This window comes from Balaenoptera borealis (assembly GCF_965194805.1).
Source record: "Balaenoptera borealis genome assembly, chromosome: 5".
Classification (NCBI taxonomy): domain Eukaryota; kingdom Metazoa; phylum Chordata; class Mammalia; order Artiodactyla; family Balaenopteridae; genus Balaenoptera; species Balaenoptera borealis.
The window spans coordinates 8,575,434-8,592,301 of NC_138862.1; the positions used below are offsets into that span (position 1 = coordinate 8,575,434).

A 16,868-nucleotide genomic window follows, 5' to 3' on the forward strand; every position below is an offset into this window, starting at 1 on the left:
GCCAAACAACTGCATCATCAACATAAGGACAATGAGATCAAATAATTATACTATTCCTTGTCAAATGTATATACTTTGGAATTCATGATAAAAGATTATGGCTGGAAACTTTGTTTATCAGTCCTATCAGGACATACCAGGACAGTTTTGGAAATAGACAGAATCTACATGAGCAGCTCAAACTGACAAAACTAATAATCATTAGGATTCTAAATGTAATAGTTAAAAATCCTCAATTAACTTTGTGTAATACATGACAAAAGCCATAAAAACACTTTCCTTCCCCAGAGTTTGTGAGCCAATCAGTGATTCCTTTAATAAACATAAAGGGACACAAAGTAAACAACTTAAGATCTTTAACTGGCAGCCTCAGTATAATACTTGTAGGAATGTTAAACTACTTACTCATATAGAGTTGAACATTTTTGTTTTGGGTTAATGTCCCACAGCTTCTTATTACGGACAACATATTCATTACTATGCTGTTCATACAGAGCTTCAAATTCTTCTACATCATGACGAAGATGGTCAGGCACTACAAATGGGCCTGCAGAATTTGAATTGCGTTTGCTGATTAAAAAAAAAACACACAATTTTGTGAATAATTAACTTTCAGGTGGCCCAGAATAACATTTAAATTGAAATAAAGACAGTAACATATTACTCAACTGCAGGATGCAAAAAAACACTACCAGAGAATTTAATGCAGAACAGTTACCTTTCCACAGTTACAGTCAAGAGATACCTAACTACTGAGTAAGGTACGAGATACCTGACTACTGAATAAGGTACAAGATACCTGATTACTAAGTAAGGTACAAGATACCTGAGTACTTTTAATTACTTACTCTTGCTACCAAGAGCAAATTTTTTTAAAATTCTGGTTTTAAAACAAAATCAATGTGGCATTCATTGTAACCTGTTAAAGAGAAAAATGAAAGAGTTTATTATAACTGCTATCAATTTAAGTTAAGGTGAGATTGAGACTGGTAAAAGGTACTTAAATAAAAAGATTTTTTAAAAAACAGTATAAGATTCTAGCACTCTAAAAAAATGTAATAGTTTCAGTGTGGGCTCTAAACCAGACTGCTGATTTAAATTCTGGCTCTGCTATGTACAAGCTTTGTGTCCTTGGACACTCAACTACACTGTGCCTCAGTTTCCTTATCTGTAAAATGGATATAATAATACTACTTATCTCCTAGAAAGAAAAGTGGATTAAATGAATTATACATAAAAAGCTCTTAAAATAGTGACTGGTACATAAGTGCTATCAAAATATAGGCTACTATTATTTTAACTTAAAACAATTCCTCCATTCAAAGAATCCATGTAAATGTGCAAAGCCAACTGTTATTACAACTCATTTAAGAAACGTGGGGGAAGAGAGAGATTGGTTCAAGATGGCGGAGTGGGATGTGCGCTCACTCCCTCTTGCGAGAGCACCGGAATCACAACTAACTGCTGAACAATCATCGACAGGAAGACACTGGAACTCACCAAAAAAGATACCCCACATCCAAAGACAAAGGAGAAGCCACAACGAGACAGTACAAGGGGCGCAATCACAATATAATCAAATCCCATAACTGCTGGGTGGGTGACTCACAAACTGGAGAACACTTACACCACAGAAATCCACCTACTGGAGTGAAGGTTCTGAGCCCCACGTCAGGCTTCCCAACCTGGGGGTCTGGCAACGGGAAGAGGAATTTCTAGAGAATCAGACTTTGAGGCTGGCAGGATTTGATTACAGGACTTCAACAGGACTGGGGGAAACAGAAACTCCACTCTTGGAGGGCACACACAAAGTAGTGTGCACATCGGGACCCAGGAGGGAAGGAGCAGTGACCCCACAGGAGACTGAACCAGACCTACCTGCTAGTGTTGGATGGTCTCCTGCAGAGGCAGAGGGTGGCTGTGTCTCACCATGAGAACAAGGACACTGGCAGCAGAAGTTCTGGGAAGTACTCCTTGGCGTGAGCCCTCCTGGAGTCCGCCATTAGCCCCACCAAACAGCCCGGGTGGGCTCCAGTGTTGGGTCGCCTCAGGCCAAACAACCAACAGGGAGGGAAGCCAGCCCCACCCATCACCAGACAAGCAGATTAAAGTTTTGCTGAGCTCTGCCCACCAGAGCAACACCCAGCTCTACCCATCACCAGTCCCTCCCATCAGGAAGCTTGCACAAGCCTCTTAGATAGCCTCATCCACCAGAGGGCAGACAGCAGAAACAAGAAATACAACCCTGCAGCCTGTGGAACAAAAACCACATTCACAGAAAGATAGACAAGATGAAAAGGCAGAGGACTATGTGCCAGATGAAGGAACAAGATAAAACCCCAGAAAACAGCTAAATGAAGTGGAGACAGGCAACCTTCCAGAAAAAGAATTCAGAATAATGATAGTGAAGATGATCCAGGACCTCGGAAAAAGAATGGAGGCAAAGATCAAGAAGATGCAAGAAGTGTTTAACAAAGACATAGAAGAATTAAAGAACAAACACCTAGAAGAATTAAAGAACAAACAAACAGAGATGAACAATACAATAACTGAAATGACAAATACACTAGAAGGAATCAATAGCAGAATAACTGAGGCAGAAGAACGGATAAGCAACCTGGAAGACAGAATGGTGGAATTAACTGCCACGGAACAGAATAAAGAAAGAAGAATGAAAAGAAATAAAGATAGCCTAAAAGACCACTGGGACAACATTAAACGCAACAACATTCACATTATAGGGGTCCCAGAAGGAGAAGAGAGAGAGAAAGAACCTGAGAAAATATTAGAAGAGATTATAGTTGAAAACTTCCCTAACATGGGAAAGGAAATAGCCACCCAAGTCCAGGAAGCGCAGAGTCCCAGGCAGGATAAACCCAAGAAGAAACACGCCGAGACACATAGTAATCAAATTGACAAAAATTAAAGACAAAGAAAAATTACTGAAAGCAGCAAGGGAAAAATGACAAATAACATACAAGGGAACTCCCAATAAGGTTAACAGCTGATTTCTCAGCAGAAACTCTACAAGCCAGAAGGGAGTGGTATGACATATTTAAAGTGATGAAAGGGAAGAACCTACAACCAAGATTACTCTACCCGGCAAGGATCTCATTCAGATTCGATGGAGAAATCAAAAGCTTTACAGACAAGCAAAATCTAAAAGAATCCACCAAAACAGCTCTACGACAAATGCTAAAGGAACTTCTCTAAGTGGGAAACACAAGAGAAGAAAAGGACCTACAAAAACAAACCCAAAACAATTAAGAAAACAGTAATAGGAACATACATATCGAGAATTACCTTAAACGTCAATGGATTAAATGCTCCAACCAAAAGACACAGGCTTGCTGAATGGATACAAAAACAAGACCCATATTACATGCTGTCTACAAGAGACCCACTTCAGACCTAGGGACACATACAGACTGAAAGTGGGGATGGAAAAAGATATTCCATGCAAATGGAAATCAGAAGAAAGCTGGAGTAGCAATACTCATCAGATAAAATAGACTTTAAAATAAAGAATGTTACAAGAGACAAGGAAGGACACTACATAATGATCAAGGGATCAATCCAAGAAGAAGATATAACAATTATAAATATATATGCACCCAACACAGGAGCACCTCAACACGTGAGGCAACTGCTAACAACTATAAAAGAGGAAATCGACTGTAACACAATAATAGTGGGGGACTTTAACACCTCACTTACACCAATGGACAGATCATCCAAAATGAAAATTAATAAGGAAACACAAGCTTTAAATGACACAACAGACCAGAGAGACTTAATTGATATTTATAGCACATTCCATCCAAAAACAGCAGATTACACTTTCTTCTCAAGTGCACACGGAACATTCTCCAGGATAGATCACATCTTGGGTCACAAATCAAGCCTCAGTAAATTTAAGAAAACTGAAATCATATCAAGCATCTTTTCTGACCACAATGCTATGAGATTAGAAATGAATTACAGGGAAAAAAATGTAAAAAACACAAACACATGGAGGCTAAACAATATGTTACTAAGTAACGAAGAGATCACTGAAGAAATCAAAGAGGAAATCAGAAAATACCTAGAGACAAATCACAATGAAAACACGATGATCCAAAACCAATGGGATGCAGCAAAAGCAGCTCTATGAGGGAAGTTTATAGCAATACAATCCTAACTCAAGAAACAACAAACATCTCAAATAAACAATCTAACCTTACACCTAAAAGAACTAGAGAAAGAAGAACAAACAAAACCCAAAGTTAGTAGAAGGAAAGAAATCATAAAGATCAGAGCAGAAATAAATGAAACAGAAACAAAGAAAACAATAGCAAAGATCAATAAAACTAAAAGCTGCTTCTTTGAGAAGATAAACAAAATTGATAAACCATTAGCCAGACTCGTCAAGAAAAAGAGGGAGAGGACTCAAATCATTAAAATTAGAAATGAAAAAAGAGAAGTTACAACAGACACTGCAGAAATACAAAGCATCCGAAGAGACTACTACAAGCAACTCCATGCCAATAAAATGGACAACCTGGAAGAAATGGACAAATTCTAAGAAAGGTATCACCTTTCAAGACTGACCCGGGAAGAAATAGAAAATATGGACAGACCAATCACAAGTAATGAAATTGAAACTGTGATTAAAAATCTTCCAACAAACAAAAGTCCAGGACCAGATGGCTTCACAGGTGAATTCTGTCAAACATTTAGAGAAGAGCTAACACCCATCCTTCTCAAACTCTTCCAAAAAATTGCAGAGGAAGGAACACTCCCAAACTCATTCTATGAGGCCACCATCACCCTGATATGAAAACCAGACAAAGATACTACAAAAAAAGAAAATTACAGACCAATATCACTGATGAATATAGATGCAAAAATCCTCAACAAAATACTAGCAAACAGAATCCAACAACATACTCAAAGGATCATACACCATGATCAAGTGGGATTTATCCCAGGGATGCAAGGATTCTTCAGTATATGCAAATCAATCAATGTGATACACCATATTAACAAACTGAAGAAGAAAAACCATATGATCATCTCAATAGACACATAAAAAACTTCTGACAAAATTCAACACTCATTTATGATAAAAACTCTCCAGAAAGCAGGCATAGAGGGAACCTACCTCAACATCATAAAGGCCATATATGACAAACCCACAGCAAACACCATTCTCAATGGTGAAAAACTGAAAGCATTTCCTCTAAGATCAGGAACAAGACAAGGATGTCCACTCTAACCACTATTATTCAACATAGTTTTGGAAGTCCTAGCCACGGCAATCAGAGAAGAAAAAGAAATAAAAGGAATACAAATTGGAAAAGAAGAAGTAAAACTGTCACTGTCTGCAGATGGCATGATACTATACATAGAGAATCCTAAAGATGCCACCAGAAAATTACTAGAGCTAATCAATGAATTTGGTAAAGTTGCAGGATGCAAAATTAATGCACAGAAATCTCTTGCATTCCTATACATGATGAAAAATCTGAAAGAGAAATTAAGGAAATACTCTGATTTACCATTGCAACAAAAAGAATAAAATACCTAGGAATAAACCTACCTAGGGAGACAAAAGACCTGTATGCAGAAAACTATAAGACACTGATGAAAGAAATTAAAGATGATACAAACAGATGGAGAGATATACCATGTTCTTGGATTGGAAGAATCAATATTGTGAAAATGACTATGCTACCCAAAGCAATCTACAGATTCAATGCAATCCCTATCAAATCACCAATGGCATTTTTTACAGAACTAGAACAAAAAAATCTTAAAATTTGTATGGAGACACAAAAGACTCCGAATAGCCAAAGCAGTCTTGAGGGAAAAAAACGGAGCTGGAGGAATCAGACTCCCTGACTTCAGACTATACTACAAAGCTACAGTAATCAAGACAATATGGTACTGGCACAAGAACAGAAATATAGATCAATGGAACAGGATAGAAAGCCCAGAGATAAACCCATGCACCTATGGGCAACTAATCTATGACAAAGGAGGCAAGGATATACAATGCAGAAAAGACAGTCTCTTCAATAAGTGGTGCTGGGAAAACTGGACAGCTACACGTTAAAGAATGAAATTAGAACACTCCCTAACACCATACACAGAAGTAAACTCATAATGGATTCGAGACCTAAATGTAAGACCGGACACTATAAAACTCTTAGAGGAAAACACAGGAAGAACATTCTGATGTAAATCACAGCAAGATCTTTTTTGACCCACCTCCTAGAGTAATGGAAATAAAAATAAAAATAAACAAATGGGACCCAGTGAAACTTAAAAGCCTTTGCAAAGCAAAGGAAACTACAAACAAGACGAAAAGACAATCCTCAGAATGGGAGAAAATATTTGCAAATGAATCAATGGACAAAGGATTAATCTCCAAAATATATAAACAGCTCATGCAGCTCAATATTAAAAAAACAAACAACCCAATCCAAAAATGGGCAGAAGACCTAAACAGACATTTCTCCAAAGAAGACATACAGACGGCCAAGAAGCACATAAAAAGCTGCTCAACATCACTAATTATTAGAGAAATGCAAATCAAAAGTACAATGAGGTTATCACCTCACACCAGTCAGAATGGGCATCATCAAAAATCTACAAACAACAAATCCTGGAGAGGGTGTGGAGAAAAGGGAACCCTCTTGCACTGTTGGTGGGAAAGTAAATTGATACAGCCACTATGGAGAACAGTATGGAGGTTCCTTAAAAAACTAAAAATAGAATTACCATATGACCCAGCAATCCCACTACTGGGCATATGCCCAGAGAAAACCATAATTCAAAAAGACACATGCACCCCAATGTTCACTGCAGCACTATTTACAATAGCCAGGTCATGGAAGCAACCTAAATGCCCATCGACAGATAAATGGATAAAGAAATGTGGCACGTATATACAATGGAATATTACTCAGCCATAAAAACGAGCAAACTTGGGTCATTTGTAGAGACGTGGATGGATCTAGAGACTGTCATACAGAGTGAAGTCAGTCAGAAAGAGAAAAACAAATATTGTATACTAATGCATACATGTGGAACCTAGAAAAATGGTACAGATGAACCGGTTTGCAGGGCAGAAATTGAGACACAGATGTAGAGAACAAACGTATGGACACCAAGGGGGTAAAGTGGCAGGGGGGTGGTGGTGTAATGAATTGGGAGATTGGGATTGACATGTATACACTAATATGTATAAAATGGGTAACTAATAAGAACCTGCTGTTTAAAAAAATAAGTAAAATAAAATTCAAAAAAAAAGTGGATAGTAATAATATAACTTAAAAAATAAATTTAATTTAATTTAAAAAAAAAGAAATGTGGGGGGAAAAAAATTTTGTGGGTTTTTGGTCCATGCAGGAGTATGATATAAAAAGGTCACTGCTTCTCACTAGTTTTATTTCTTATGTCTATCTGTCTCTTGAAAACTCAGTTTCAACAACCAGCTACCACTGGAAATCACTAACATCTAAGGTTAAACCACAACATCATTTCTAGCCTCCAAAACATCTTCCTAGTAATTATCAATAGGACATTCTCTTCACTGAACATTTTAAAGAATATTTTCTAGGATCTTCTCACAGTATCTTGCACAAAGTAGGTTCTCAAACTTATCAAATGAAGGTCATCAGCCCTGTGATTTTAATGCAGTTTATATGAATTCTTAACACTGACAGGCCACACTATAAATTCAACCATGAGAGGTCAAATCAGGTTGTCATTAATAGATGCACATCTTTAGAGAAGTTAGGGAAATAAAACACAAGTTTAAAGTACATTAAATTAATACCACTTTTAAGTTCAAATAAAGCAAGAATTTTCAGACTGTACTTACTTATGGTCTTCACCTGAAGTGACAGTCTCATTATTTGGTGCGACTGAAGTGGTTCCAGACCCAACTAACATAGGCTGGTTTAAAAGACAGAAAAATGACAAGGATTTTCCACCTTAAAATTACCACTAAAACTGATGAATGTTTACATAAATAAATATGCATACAAATTGCCAATATATATGACTGATCTAAATTTTCTTGTGAACAGTAACATACAGTAATAAAACTTTCAACAGCCAAAAATAGGCACAAATTAACATTTAGGTAGCTTCTAACGCTCTAAAAATTTTTAAATTATCACTGTTTAAACTCTCATTTTAGATAAACTAAAGACAGATAGTCAAAGATAAAAAGAAAAGTTTTATTGGAACTTATAAGTTGCTCTCATCCTCCCCTAATATTTGTTCACTTTTTCAACCCCTGCCCCGTACTTGATCCCCCAAATACATGAGAGCCACGAAGAACCCACCATAAGACTTAAAAATAATGCCCTAGTTATCTCATGTGCCTGAAGCAGAGCTTTAGGAGAGAGGAAGGAAGGGAGCCTTTCAATTCTGAGATTCTGTCATGATTAGTATTCAGTATCTTTATTTTGAATATTTTAGGTAATAATTCTATTAGTTGTTAATAAAAGGTATCATGTCTTGTCATACAGATAATGACACTAAGGCACACGGAAGTCAAATAACTTGCCCAAGGTCGCACAGATAATAAAAATAATAACAATTGGTAGAACCAAGATAAGAACCCAGGTCTGCCTGATCCCAAAGCAGCCTTGGTCACATTGCTCTATGACCAGCCATACAAAGTCCTACATTATGACAATGATTTCACTAGGAAATATCTAGAAAATAAAAAGGACAATAAAGATAAAGAGTCTCTTTCAAGAATAACTTATATACGACATGAACCTTAAACTTCCTCAAAATGTAGAAGACTGCCAAAACATCTTTAGACGAAAGCCTAGAAATTCTTTCTCTACAAAATGCTTCAAAATATCCCAAGAATTGGTTAATTCTTATTTATATTTATTTATATATTCAATTAATTATTTTGGACAAGAATCAATACAGAAAATACTCCATACCTTTGAATCTTTTGGCTTCTTTTTCTTGCCTTTGTTTTTTATCTTGATAGAATTAAACTGAAACATAAAAAAAAAAAATTACTGAACACTCATATAACAGCATTATGAAGCTGCCATATATTATAAAGATACCATACTGATGTTCATAGACTAGTCCTAAGCTGAAGTACATGAAATGTTTAACAAAAATTAACACTATAGTGTGTTAAGCCCTAGTGTTTTGATTTATAATAGAAAATAAGAAAAAGTTAAATGATACCTAATGCTATAACTAAAATTAAATTGTTCCAACCTAACATGTTGTACTCATTTTCAACAAGGTTTATGTCATTTCAAGTAATTAATCAGACTTATTAAGTAATTCCAGTTATATGGTGATCATATTTTAATGATTTTCCTTTTACTAAACCAAACTCAACATTCTACAGCTGGCCAGACGCCAGGGCACAAACAGTGAATTCAGAAAAAGCATTTAACTTCCCATGGGGTATGTCAGCTGTGTTTCTGTAGTTAGCCAGACAGTGTCTGATAGAGTGGACTAAGACAAAATTTCAAGTATAGATGACTTGATCCTAAAAATCAGTAAACAAGTATCTTTCTGACTGAAAACTGCCACAAACTACTAAGGAAGACAACTCTGGAATTATTTTAACTCAAGCTCAATTGTAAGCCACTCAAAACAAAGTCCATTTGTTTTCCTTACAGAACAAAACATTGCAATTTTAATCATTACAGATAACGTTTCATTTTTATGCCAGCAGATGAATCAAGAACTCCTTTCCTATATCTATGATTAACACTTATTAGTTGTGAAAACTTATGGACATTGTCTAATTTAAACTTCAGAGTGTGCTGACTGTTGTTCCAATTCCAAGAGGAAGATTGGGATTAACTTTCTAAGGAAATCATACACGTTATCCAGAAGTCCTCAAGATTTGGTTCTGGAGCGCCTCTTGTGATGTAAACAAACACTGGCCTGGGTCCTCCTCTCTTCCTTTGGCTGACACGAATTAGAACATAACACTGAAAGTGATCAAATAACTTACTGGCACATCACCACTGTCCTGTTTCCTTAATACAGTGCAGCGGCTGTCTGTAGGAAGATACAGATGGTTTTGTGAGGAAACAAAATGTTTATATTGCCATAGGATACACTAAAAGCCTTAAAGAAAACCACCCCAGATACTACTAACATCCACTATGTTCTACTCCTTATTTGGCTTTGACATAAGTTTAGCTTAGAAACCAACAGCAAAATGGCTAACTCGTCGGAAAACCAACTACAAAGAACCACAAAATTTCAATCCAATTCAGCATAATTTGACTGCTTTCTAGGCACCAAACTCTATGCTAGGTGCAGGGAATACAGAAATGTATAGAGAAGTCCCTGCCATCGATAACCTCATGTTCTGCAAGCTACACAAAGAGGCAAACACCCACAGCTCAGTGTGCTAAATGCCACAGCAAATACAGTGGAAACAAAGCTGATAGAATAATAAAGTCTTCAAGGGGAGTGGCCTGAGTCAGGGGTCAGGGAGGGATGTGGGGAGGAGGGGATTTGAACAAGTTAGACTTGAAATGAACAAGCAAAGGGGTGGGATGTGAGCAAGGAAAGCACAATGCAGGTTTGGACACAGTAGGAAGTGGGGTGTATATTCAGAGGGCAGATGGGGAGAGTGCTGATGAACCCAGACAGATCATGTGAATTCAATTTGTAGGCAAAATGAAGCAAGTGCTTCCCAAACAAAATACTTAGAGGATCAGACAGATGTTCTAGAAGAGTCACTAACAGCAACATAAGAGAAAGATTTGGAGTAGGAGGGTCAGAAGCATGGAGACCAGTTTGGAGGCTACTGCAATCATGGAAAGATTATTAAGATCCTGGCCTAGAAAAGCGGAGGTAGACAGGGAAGGGCAGATCAAAAATAAAGCTTATTTGAATTGGCAACAAACTAGACATGGGGCAACAGGCAAGAGGATGGGTGGAGACCAATTTCAGAGTTTCCTGCTTAAAAACAATATATAAAATGTTATTATCTGAGATACCTAGGAAAAACAGGTCTCTAGAGATACAAGTGGCTTAAGCCATATTGTTCTTAATGGGTCTCTTGGCCATCTACACAGAAATTCCAACAGGGAAATACGCATGCAGGATCCAGGAGAGTTTGGGTCTCCCAATTATCACGGCATTGGTGATATTATTGAGTACCCTTATTTACAAGATCAGTGGATTCTGAAGTTTTAAGAAATACAGTCATTCCTTTAAATGAAAGGAGACAAAATTGAAAAAGTCTGGGATGAGGGTGAGAGGCACAAGTAGTGAACTTGAAAATCTGCTGGCTGGTCATTTGGCTGGTGGCTTCCAACCCTATGACTAAAAGCAGAGAAAGAGTCACAACTGGATGGACTGTATATTTTAGGTACAGAACACAAGAATCAGGGAAAACACATAATGAGAGGGTTGTGTCCTTTTTAGTTATCTTGTGTGATCCAAACATGCATTGAGTTTTGTAAGCTCAGTCCCAGGACAGCATTTTATTACCAGCAGCAGAAAACTGATGGCAATAAATTCAGGCTATCAAGAAGCATGTCAACTCCAGTCATGAAGCAGTGTCCTAGGAAAATAAAGCCACCTATATTTGAGAACCACAACAAAAGTAAGCTTTTCAGTTCCTTATACTGCATTTGAACTTCATAATGCATAACATTTCTGTACAAGGCCAGACCTTTTCATGTACCCTTTAAAACAAATGGCACAAAATTTGAAAGTCTAACTCCTGACAATATATAAGCAGACTTCTGATGCTAAGGGAAAAGGTGGGGGGCAGGGGTGAGGCGTTATCCTAAGAGATACATGCAGTACCAAAGACAAGAAATTTAAATTAATCTAGAATCTAAGAATATTAAAATTTTGAACAAAACAGAATCACACAGATCACTGGCTCCAAATCCTCATTTTAATGATGAAGAAACTAACATTCAAGAGAAGCTAAAGAATTAAACTACTAGTTATCCTATTCTCCCAAACTGGACTCCATGCCATTATCCAAGCAGCCCCCTCAAGTCCCCTCCACCCTGTCTCTAATTCTGGACGTCACCCTGTCAAATTCCACCTCCACGTTCAAAGCTGGACTTGGACTCCACCCCTGCACCAAGGCTTTCCTCTTCCCCGAGGAGAACCCCTCAGCACTTTTTCTGGTCCTCTCTTCTCCCATATTACAGTTATCTGTATATTCATTTTACTGCCTTTTCTGAAACATAACGTCCTTGAGGGCAGAGACTAGCGTAAGCATTTCTGAATTCCTTGTTAACACCTAGCACAGGGCCTTGAAGCAGTAGTAAAAGAAAGTTTCTAATTAATTGAGTTAGGGAAGTAGCTGGGCCATAGCCTACTTTTCTTGACTCCCAGCTCTAGGCTCTTCCCACTACAATACATATTCTATCTGTTCTAGATTCTGCAAGCATCACCTACTTCTGCAGGCCAATGTTTTCTTGAATGCTACAAATCAAGCCATTTCCTAAGAAATTCCATCCCTATGATATACAATCTCTGCCATGACACTGTCAAAATACCTATGATGAGAATAGTCTGGTGTATAGTCCATGTAATGTATCCATCTGAATATCTCTACAACAATTAACTCCACAGAGTAAGAAGGTTTTATGACATTAAAAAAAAAAAATCACTATTCTTAACACTAATTTCCCCAAATAAGCCAGTTGTACCATAATAATTTTCATTATTTTCTTTGTTAAGTATTTAAGCAAGCTAGATCCTTTGGAGATTTTTTCTAAGATTAGATATAAACTGAAACTCAGTCCACATACCCATTATATCAAAGAATTCATCCAAAGCATTATGCAGTGCTGGGAACTTGTCTCTGTGTTCTTCCAGCAGCCATATTAAACATCGCGCTTCCTTCAATGACGCTGGCTCACAGAAATAATCAAGCTGCTTTCCTTCTATAGACCCTAGTTTATGACCATATTTCTCATTCCAGAGAAAAGTCATGATGCTAAAATCAAGCTCCTTAAGAGCAGCCCCATAACGAGAAAAAAAAGGTCCTGTGGCATCTAAGCCTATAATAAAAACAAAACCCAAGTCAGAAGAAGAGGAAAATTATTTGCTGTAAAATCACATTCATTTTCACATCTCTGAAAGCAGTTCTACTATAGTTTGCTTACATTTTCAGTGAAAACATTCAAATAATTGAGAACAAACTTGTTCAAGCTATTATGCATTTTAGAAACACTATTTCACATTAATATGCTAACTATAATAATTCTTATCTATTAGTTGAAGAAGGTAGGCCAAAGGTTTCTATTAATACAGTTATTTTTATCAGACTTAGGAGATTAAATGAATTAAATGCCTTTAAAAGGCATTTTTAAAGGCATTAAATTCCTTTAAAAATATTACAATAACTTTTTCACTACTTCGTAATGATTTGCATTCCAATTAGTACAAGCTGGCAAGATTTTACAATGCTTTTCTACATATACTCCATAATAACAAAATATCAGTAATATACAGAACTTCCCAAGTGCCTATAAAACAGAAAATGGGCAAACTGTTCACCCAACACCTCCAAGAACTACACCTCATCCCCTGAAGTATCACGGCCCCTTACCCTCCTCACAAGATGCGAGGTGGTCACTATTCCCGCTTTTACTCCTCCTTCTCCAACTCAGAAAGAGGGGCGGCTGCAACCTCACACGCCACTACTGGAAGGTGAACACCTGCTACCTACTAACACAGCCGCCAAAACGCAAGGATTGGCTTTGTTCTCTCCCCCGACACGCCTCTAACACAGGACGGACCACAGGTTCTCAGTCCGCAAATGAAGCAGAGATTGCCAAGTTAGAACTACCCTGGACAGCTGTTTCTTCCAGATGAAATAGTTAGCTTTGCAGAAGTCATGTTACATGAAAAATTAGTGTATTTAAACACCAGAATCAGGGATCACATAAAATACTCATACAAGGTTCAAGGGAATCAGCAATGAAGAAATATCACATTCACATCTCCATCTATGGCTCACATCAAAGCATGTGCTCGTTAAGGGGAAGGGAGCAGATCACATCTAGTACTGAAACGTTAACCGCCGCTCCCACTGCATTTAAACTAAGCTCTTTGTTAAATATAGCAGGTTAAAGTAAGACATAACTTTATAATTTACTTGTCTGATTGTCAGTAGACACTAACAGCAATCATCACTTAGGTGAAATTGTCTGGGGCCAGAAACCCACGGAGATGTATGCTCAACACAGCAACATTTACTTATCAACTACACCAAGTTTGCTGCCATCTTACTTTGTCTCTACTGACAGAAACGTATCAATATATTCTCTGAAACCCTGGAATTCTATCAGCTCCATGTCTCTACGGCAGGTCAGGCAGGCTCTCTCTATAGACCGCTGCTGAAAGGGCCTGCCCTGCTGTGGCTCCCACCAGCCTTTTACCCAACAGGTGCCAAGTGAATCATCCACGGCACTAGGCAGCAGCCAACCTGGTCACCAGGACAAACAAGGCCCTGGTACCAGAAGAGATCACCATCTAGTTTAGTCAATAACTCTCTCTGCAGCTGCCTTCTGCAGTCCTTGGGTGGCTTTGGTCAAAGAGCCTGCTTCGGGGGTTCTTCCTCAACCGAATTAGGAAAATCAGGGCAGAGTACCAGAATTTTATGACCCTGTGATTCACAATACTGAAGGTCAAGCCCAGGGTATTTCTCTCTCAATCCTTAGATACAGATTTGCCTCAGGTGATCCTAGGCAATTAGTTCCATCCACTCCTTCCTGGAAATTCTTCACTAAGGAATGTGACTACTAAACTGCACAATCCCAGAGGGCACGCCCCAGCAGCTGACTCCAGGGGGTGCTATTTACCCATGGTTGTACCCAGTGTTCACGTAGTTTACACAAGGACAAATAGTTTTGCGTAACATAGGACTGGATTTTCTTACTGACTGAACTTTCCTGTGTTTACACCTTATACAAAAGCATATTGTAACCCATCCATAAAGTAACCTAAAAATTGTGAGTTGGGGGAAATAGCATTTTTAACCATACAAATTTGTGGTTCTACATTTTAAAAAATCATAAATGATGATAGGAAAATGAAAAAGGATTCAGAGGCCTACGCTTATCCTTCCTATGAAACTGCATCTCTAGAATTAAGAGACGTACCAAAGCTATTAAGTTTTTGGATCCAGGTGGCTAATTTTGGTTCCACTTCTTTAAGTTCACTCAAAACATGCAGAAACACCCTTGTCTTTACTCTATTCTTTTCTTGAACCAAATGACAAATGACATAGTCCACTGCTTCATTCAGAAAATTTCTGCTAGAAAAACAGGTTGTGTAGTCTTCTGTGGTTAAAACCTTCCAAGAAAGCAACTCTTTGAGAAGCTTGGAAGTATTCAGTATCCCGGACTTAATCTTGTCAGCATACTGCTTTATGCACTGCAGAATTCTGTCATCAAGGAACTGGCAACTCTGAACACTGTCTACAGTTTCTACGGATAAATAACAGTGGTCAGTAAAAAGGAGAAAGAGGACCAATTTGCAAAAATATAAACTCAGAAAAAATTAACATAACATTACATAGCAATATAAAACATGACTCAGATGTATTCTTTATATTGTTTTAAATAGCCTAAGAAATTTTATATTAGGAATAAAATATTTAACACCTTTAAAAGGTATGAAAGTTCACATTAAATCGAACATATCAGGTACCTTATTGCCTTCACTTGTACCACTCATCTAAAAATCCTAACTGAGCCTCATCAACTACCCAAACTTTCATTCAGTAACTATGTTTCATGCATGACTGCAAAGGGTTTTTTCCTGGAGTTGAAGGGATCATTTCTTCATGTATAAATACAATAAACATTTGGTAGTTATTGTATGTTATTCATCTTATTGTTGAATCCTAAATCATAGACCTGTGGAGTCGTTGATTCCAAGCTGGAAAATATCTCAGAAGTTCATCTTCCCACCCAGGCATTTCCCCCTAAAAATGGCCATTTAGCCTCTTGAAGCTAAGACAATAAATTAAATACAAAAATATATATATATAAAATAAGTAAATAATGTTCACTAAAAATTTTTTCGGTAGGAAAGATAACTGTGATTGATTTGTGAAACATTAATGGAACACTAGATGAAAAATAAAGACAGCAAGAGGAAATATTTCATTCTGGGAACAGCCATCATAGTAGAAAATGAGAAAAACATACTTCAACTCAAAACTGAAAGCATACATGGGGCTATAATGTACAGTATGGTGACTATAGTTAATAATACTGTTTTGCGTATTTGCATGTATATCTTGAAAGTTCTCATGAAAAAAAAAATTCTGTAACTGTGTACGGTGATGGATGTTAATTGGACTTACTGTGGTAATCATTTTGCAATATATACAAATATCAAATCATTATGTTGTACACCTGAAACTATACCTCAATTAAAAAAAAAAAACCTCAAAAAAAACCCCCCAAAACCTGAAAGTAAATATGTCCACAGAAACAGTAAATTACTGAGACCACTCCCATGTTGATCAGGGAATGCTGACAAAGACAGGTGTAAAACAGAAGGCTGGACTAGGTAATCTCTCTGGCACCTAGTATGAACTGCTTCTTTATTTGAACTCAGCATATTTCAGATAATCAGTGGCTAATTTACAGTTCAACGTTTCAGAACTTAAATCTGTGTAGCAGGGTTTACAAAGCACTGTCAAACATACAGTAGGAATTTCAGATATTATTCTCACGTGCACTTTGGAGATCAGGAATCGGACAGAGTGTCAGTTTGCCCTGAGTTAGTGGCAGGGTAGCGTTTTCAATCCTTGTATATTGCTTCTAAATTCAATGTTCCTTACACCAACCCCCTCCCCACCTCAGTGTAATCAG

At 37.4% G+C, this 16,868-nt stretch overlaps 1 protein-coding gene across 19 annotated transcripts in view; it reads right to left on the reverse strand.

The window, feature by feature from the left end:
• The window catches only part of TTC3 (tetratricopeptide repeat domain 3), a 136,379-nt gene that overhangs the window by 44,378 nt on the left and 75,133 nt on the right, over nt 1-16,868 (reverse strand). For 18 of the 19 annotated variants that reach the window (XR_014245343.1, XM_082394565.1, XM_082394555.1 and 15 more), the window contains 6 exons: nt 15,144-15,470; nt 12,786-13,037; nt 10,004-10,050; nt 8,958-9,014; nt 7,871-7,944; nt 406-570 (listed from right to left, as the gene is read on the reverse strand). Coding sequence is in view for 18 of the 19 variants with exons in the window: in XM_082394565.1 (XP_082250691.1) it covers nt 406-570; nt 7,871-7,944; nt 8,958-9,014; nt 10,004-10,050; nt 12,786-13,037; nt 15,144-15,470 (922 nt within the window). In the remaining variant the exon portion in view is untranslated. The remainder of the gene's footprint in view (nt 1-405; nt 571-7,870; nt 7,945-8,957; nt 9,015-10,003; nt 10,051-12,785; nt 13,038-15,143; nt 15,471-16,868) is intronic. The other variant, XM_082394568.1, reaches the window with a different exon arrangement.